The following is a 7,384-nucleotide window of genomic DNA, read 5'->3' on the forward strand; positions in this document are numbered from 1 at the left end:
GAAGAACACTTAGAACTTGAAGATAGAACTTGAGAGAGATCAATTAGATGAAGAAAATTGAAGAATGAAAGTGTTTGTAGGTGTTTTTGGTCGTTGGTGTATGGATTAGATATAAAGGATATGTAATTTTGTTTTCATGTAAATAAGTCATGAATGATTACTCATATTTTTGTAATTTTATGAGATATTTCATGCTAGTTGCCAATGATGGTTCCCACATGTGTTAGGTGACTCACATGGGCTGCTAAGAGCTGATCATTGGAGTGTATATACCAATAGTACATACATCTAAAAGCTGTGTATTGTACGAGTACGAATACGGGTGCATACGAGTAGAATTGTTGATGAAACTGAACGAGGATGTAATTGTAAGCATTTTTGTTAAGTAGAAGTATTTTGATAAGTGTATTGAAGTCTTTCAAAAGTGTATAAATACATATTAAAACTCTACATGTATATACATTTTAACTGAGTCGTTAAGTCATCGTTAGTCGTTACATGTAAGTGTTGTTTTGAAACCTTTAGGTTAACGATCTTGTTAAATGTTGTTAACCCAATGTTTATAATATCAAATGAGATTTTAAATTATTATATTATCATGATATTATCATGTATGAATATCTCTTAATATGATATATATACATTAAATGTCTTTACAACGATAATCGTTACATATATGTCTCGTTTAAAAATCATTAAGTTAGTAGTCTTGTTTTTACATATGTAGTTCATTGTTAATATACTTAATGATATGTTTACTTATCATAGTATCATGTTAACTATATATATATATCCATTATATGTCATCATATAGTTTTTACAAGTTTTAACGTTCGTGAATCACCGGTCAACTTGGGTGGTCAATTGTCTATATGAAACCTATTTCAATTAATCAAGTCTTAACAAGTTTGATTGCTTAACATGTTGGAAACATTTAATCATGTAAATATCAATCTCAATTAATATATATAAACATGGAAAAGTTCGGGTCACTACAGTAAGCATCAAATCTGCCAATGTATTCACCGCCATTATCAGTCCGAATACACTTGAGTTTCTTTCCCGTTTGCCTTTCAACTAGTATATGAAATTCCTTAAACTTTTCAAATACTTGATCCTTTGACTTTAAGGTATAAACCCACACCTTCCTGGAATGATCATCGATGAATGTAACAAAGTAGGAACATCCACCAAGTGTCCTAGTCTTCATAGGCCCACAAACATCCGAATGAACTAGATCAAGTACGTTCTCCATTCGAAAAGGAGAATGACTCTTAAACGCAACTCTGGTCTGTTTCCCTGCCAAACAGTGAGAACACTTACTCAAATCAATACCACTAACACCCGACAACACATTCTTCTTGAACAAGATAGACATCCCTTTTTCACTCATGTGGCCAAGTCTTTTATGCCACAACTCAGTAGAATCAACATTGTCCACTGCGTTAACAATGTTCTGGATGATCTTCGGACGCGTGATGTATAATCTTGAGTCTTTCTTGCCTCTTCCCACTATCATAGAACCAAGAGTTAGTTTCCAAATACCATTACCAAAACCGTTATAATAACCATCATCATCAAGAATGCCTGTTGAAATAACATTAAGTCTCATATCCGGAACATGTTTTACATTATGCAAAACTAACTCCATTCCCGTGTCAAATTTCAAACAAACATCTCCAATACCAACGATCTTTGATAACCCGGCATTACCCATCCTAGCAAAACCATAGTCACCTGGAGTGTAAGATGAGAAGTGATCTCTACAAATTGCAACATGACATGTAGCACCACTATCAACAATCCAACTCGTGTCATCATGAGTAAGATTGATCATATCATAATCAATACAAACAAAGAACTCATCTGTGATAGCGTTAACTTCAACCTTATCATCATCACCACCATCACTTTTCTTTTGTTTATTCTTGTCATATGCCTTTTTCTTCTCATTCTTCAACTTTGGACAATACCACTTTGTGTGCCCCTTTTCATGACAATTATAACACTCAACGTTAGCAAATTTGCCTTTGCGTGAGCTGCTACGATGATTGCCTCTTTTACCCTGACCTCTACTATGACTTCTCCCCCGCGTTTCTGTGACCAAGATATCTGACTGTGAAGAGGAACCTTGTGACTTTCTTCTCATCTCTTCATTCAAAATACTACCCTTAGCCAATTCCATGGTGATAGTACCATTCGGTGCAGAGTTGGACAAAGATGTCCTAAAAGTCTCCCAAGAGTCCGGTAATGTACCAAGTAACCAGAGACCCTGAATCTCATCCTCAAACTTGATACCCATACCTGCAAGCTGATTTATAATACCCTGATATGCATTTAGGTGATCTGTAATAGGAGTCCCATCATGGTACTTCAAAGCCATCATCTGCTTAATTAAGAACAACTTGTTATTCCCAGTCTTTCGTTCATATAACTGCTCAAGCTTTTTCCATAAGGCTTTAGCATCAGTCTCCCCAGTAATATGGTTCACTACATTATCATCAACCCACTGCCGAATATACCCACATACTTGTCTATGCAAAATTTTCCATTGAGCATCAGATTTTTCCTCAGGTTTATCCTCAGTAAAAACAGGCAAATAATAATCTTTTACATAAAGAAGATCCTCCATCTTGCCTTTCCAAACATGATAATTTGAACCATTTAAACTAATCATCTTACTTGTATTAGCTTCCATCTTTCACACAAGTCAAATCAAATAACCTAGCTCTTGATACCAATTTGATGGGAAAATGGTCACAACGGGCAATCTACAAAGCGGAAACAAACCCGTTTGACAAGCATTTCCCGACCCGTATGAACCCGTGAGGAAACTAACAAACAAGCTATATCAAAACCAACCCAAATCAGTCCCCAAATCAGTAGCAAATCAACTAATAACGAATAATCAAGCACACACAATACACGCGAGACTTTTTACGTGGAAAACCCCTCAAAATCGAGAGTAAAAACCACGGGACTCGTAAGCCACTTAAATTCCACTATCATCAACAAAGAGAACAATACAATAGGTCTTCTCTAGATCATATAGAGGTATACAACATCATCATACTCTTGAACTACAACAATCAACAAGTATATGAACAACCTAAAAAGACAAAAGAGGAATTATCTCACCCAAAAATCTGCTCTCTGTTCCAGCAGCAAGAACACGACCTACAGACCTTATTAGACGAATTCAACGGTTGAAAATGTTGGCACTGATGTCAGGAAGACACAGTCCAAAAATTGTGAAGATTCAACGGTCGGATCTCCGGGGATCGAAGGTTTTCTGGCCTGCTGTCACTGTAGACGGGAATTGGGGTTTTGACTCTTTTTCTTGATCTCTCTTGCACTCTTGATAATGAAAACAGCTGCAACTTGATGTTTTAAGATGCCCTCCTATGCTTGACCAAGTCAACCAAGCAATGGGCCTAATTTTGTTGGGCTTGGGCTTGTTAATACTTACTCATATTTGGAAACCCAATAACAAAACCCAACACATATGTCACATGAAATGTAACTTACATAACCAGTGGTAAATATTATCATGTGCAAAGTTTTCCCTGTAATTCTCCTTGAGCCACGTACGCTACAATTAGTAAAAATGAAGCCAAGTTAATAAAAGCCGGTAGCTAGAAGTCTTGAAGGACAACTTAAAGAAGTGACTTGGCTAAGTAATTAAGTACCCGCATAAATGGGAATAAATTAAATACCATCCAGTTGGTGTAATTTGTCCGAATCCAAAGGCACTCTAACCCAACCAAAAATACTAAATATTTATAGATTATTAACTATTGTTATAACTATAACTATAAAAGTAATAATAATAATAATATTACTATAATTAATAATTTAGTTTGAATCATTTAATAACTTTAATAATTAATATTAATAATTAATATTAATAATTAATTAATTTAAAATAATATTATAATAATAATACTAAAAAGAAAATGTGTTTGTTTACTAACTTCAAGGTGGTCAGGTAATTTGGGATCCCGATTCTGCTCATATATCATATACTCCTACTCCTGTCTCATATTTTGGCGATCATTTTATTTCTCTTCACACATGACTTGATGTTCATCTCCCCTCTTTGTTACTAAATCAGGAAAGCCAATCTCTCTACAACTTCCCTTACTGTCTTTCTTGTTACGATAATTTATAAAGTGAGAAAGCAAAAGCCTTCAAACAAGCCCAATCTGGTATTAATGGATAAGATGCCAATGTTAAAGAAATCGTATAGCCTATAATTTTGTTTTAAATAAATAACATTTCATTTTTAATTTCTAGAATTTATCATATTGTGCATCAAATTATCTTGCTTAAACCTATTAACACATCCCAAATTAAACAAATCACTTGCAATCTCACAAGTACAACTTTTTTAATTTTTGGTCATAAAGGTCTAGTTTCTTTCAAACATGACTACTCCAATTTTGTTGGATAAACATTGGGAAGAAAATATGTGATGAAAATAAATTGAACATAAATGGGAAAGAAAGCATATGTGGACAGCTTTAAAGAACACAAAAATGGTATTGAAGTTTTCATTAATAGACTGAAAGTACAAATTATCCTTATCATACCAATCCTATAGGTCCTTCTATAGATTATGAAGTAATTTAATTATCAAGTGAAGCCTAAATACTCATGACACACACAACTCCATATTTTAGGTGTTTGAGAAGCACATCTATCATGATCAATTCATTAATCAAGTCCTAGTCACCCTAAATTAGACAAAAGGTTGATACCAATGGTTATTTTCAATCTCATCACATTAAAATAGACAAACTCACGTCACCTTTTTTGTATACTAGACCAAATGATTTAAAAACTCAATGATGGCAAAACCGGAATTTACTATAATAGCAAGGGTATTATAGACATTGCACACTTTATAAATAAAGCCACTCTCTGCACAATCCAAAGCAATAGGAGACTCCTTATTCCTCACTCCACCTTTATAAATACTCACCCTTGATATGTACCCACCCTAAATCATCCACTTGTTTCAACAAAGAAGATTAACTCTGCCAAGTGTTGAGAGACATCAACATAAAAAATAAAAAAATAGAAAGATGACAACCAATATGAAAGCTCAAACTCAGGTTGATGAACAGATGCTTCTTTTATCCCAGTATTATCCAGGGATATATGATCAGCTCGTACCGGAACAAGGTATGTTTATATACTCGTTTAACAAATTTGTTTACTTGTTAAGTTTGGTGTTTGATTGTAACGTACAATTTTGTTTAGAGGAAGTTGTGAAACCGAGAAGAAGACGAAAGAAGAACAAAACAGATGGTAACAGCAGTGGGTTTAGGAAAAGAAAGCTTAGTGATGAACAAGTGACCCTTCTAGAAGAAAACTTTGGAAATGAACATAAACTTGAATCAGAAAGAAAAGATCGTCTTGCAGCTGAACTCGGACTTGACCCGCGCCAAGTGGCGGTTTGGTTTCAGAACCGGCGGGCTCGTTGGAAGAGTAAGAAGCTTGAAGAGGAATACAACAAGCTCAAGACTGAACATGACTCTACTGTTCTTGAGAAATGCAGACTTGAAACTGAGGTAAATTTTACATTAATTAATTTCCTATTATGCATTGATTTTGAACATTAATTAAAACTTGAATAATATCATTTAGTGGTTCATTAGCTAGCTTTACAATGTTATAAAAAGGAGGTTTTTTGGGCATGCCAGGATCAAGTTTTCTAGAGCTCTTGGGAAAATAAAAGTATTGAAGTGAATAATTTCTTTTTCATTTTTTACATATTTATAGTAGGTAGTTATTTTGGTCAAGTTACAAAAAAGTTATGGAAAGGATAAAGCATAAATGAGCCAGGTGTTGTTACTTGGGACTTAAGATGGTGTCTCATTTACTGTTATATAAAGTATTTACATGACAGTAAGTCAGTAACTAAATTTACATGGTAGACTTTTAAGTATATACTTTTAAGCTAAAAATAAGCAACCCATTTGGACATGCAAGGACTCAAGTCTCAAAGAAAAAGTAATGTAATCTTTTGGGTTAAAAAACTATAATATGAAGTAACAGGTGTAATATGAAATTGAACACCATGTAAGTTTGACAAGAATAAGGAGACTAGTCTCTAATTGGTCCAGAAAAAGGGTGCTACAAACACAAGTTGTTTGTTAACGTTGTTCACACGGATATATCCTAGCAACAGTGATGTTAGTGGGGAGGCACGTGACAATATGACAAATCCAGTTATCTACCCACGTGAACCTTCATCTTCTATATTACACCAATTATATTAAATTTAGTTATTGTTGTAAGTTATAAAGATTAAAGGCTGATCATGATGTTGTATGAATGTACAGGTTTTAAAGCTAAAGGAACAACTATCTGAAACTGAAAAGGAGATTAACAAGCTAGTCGAACGGTCAGATGGAATATCGAGCACAAGCCCGAGTTCATCGTTCTCAATGGAGGCCATGGGGCCACCATTTCTTGGGGGATTTGGGATGGAAGGATTGGAGAATGTTTTTTACTTGCCGGAAAACAATTATATACAAGGGATGGATTGGCTTAACATCTAATTATTAGGGGAAAATGTAATTAAATAATTTTAAAATTGCAGTCTTGTAGATAGTAATTAACGGTCGATCTATTGTAAATCTTTTCTAGCTCCAAGTTTAATGGCTAATGGTAATGGACTAATGGTAATGGTGTTTTCTAATTTCTTGACCAGCAATTTAATGTTGGATTATTATTTTTATTTTTTTTCATTCTGTGTAGCATGAGAGTAAATTGGGTATTTTAGATTGTTAGAAAATGCATGGAAGACCATGCATATATTGAATGGTCAAAATGTACACCCAAAGAAAGTGTTCCAAAATGCACAGTACTAGATACCTTATAAAAGAGAATGTACTTTAAACATACATAGTTACTCCATTAATAATTTGCAGTACCTTTAGGAAATATTTCTTGTAGGAAAACAACGAATTAGATAATTACTTTTATAAACTGTATTAATTAATATTAATGGTTCCATGAAATAAAGTGTTGGCTTATATTCTCAACTAGAATGATTCAAAAAGACCAACAAAAGCAAGACTAGATTACATGTGTTGACACTATTTGGCAAAGCCATATTTTGCAATAATGTTTATTGGATGCAAGGTTGTAAAAGTCGCAAGTTGAAGACGAATTGGTCGAGACCTTGGAGGGCAGGGGAGGATCTATTAAGTATTAGGATCAAACGGGGTCATCCGCCCTCGACGATCAATTTTTAATATATTTATATGTTAAAGTCCCACGTTTAGTGTATTTTTTTGTTACATTTAGACATTTGCCCCCGTCTTTTTGTTTTCTACAATGGCTCTACTAAGTGAGTCAACGGCAAGCGTCG

The 7,384-nt window shown here is 34.1% G+C and overlaps 1 protein-coding gene across 1 annotated transcript; it reads left to right on the forward strand.

The window, feature by feature from the left end:
- The first annotated feature begins 5,023 nt into the window (after positions 1-5,023).
- Positions 5,024-6,695, forward strand: LOC139858188 (homeobox-leucine zipper protein ATHB-40-like). The gene is made up of 3 exons (XM_071847042.1): positions 5,024-5,187; positions 5,266-5,576; positions 6,351-6,695. Exons 1-3 carry the CDS (start codon positions 5,088-5,090, stop codon positions 6,567-6,569), a joined length of 630 nt encoding a protein of 209 aa, XP_071703143.1. The 5' UTR covers positions 5,024-5,087; the 3' UTR covers positions 6,570-6,695.
- The last annotated feature ends 689 nt before the right edge of the window (positions 6,696-7,384 follow it).

The sequence above is a fragment of the Rutidosis leptorrhynchoides genome, chromosome 7 (genome assembly GCF_046630445.1).
Source record: "Rutidosis leptorrhynchoides isolate AG116_Rl617_1_P2 chromosome 7, CSIRO_AGI_Rlap_v1, whole genome shotgun sequence".
Lineage (NCBI taxonomy): Eukaryota > Viridiplantae > Streptophyta > Magnoliopsida > Asterales > Asteraceae > Rutidosis > Rutidosis leptorrhynchoides.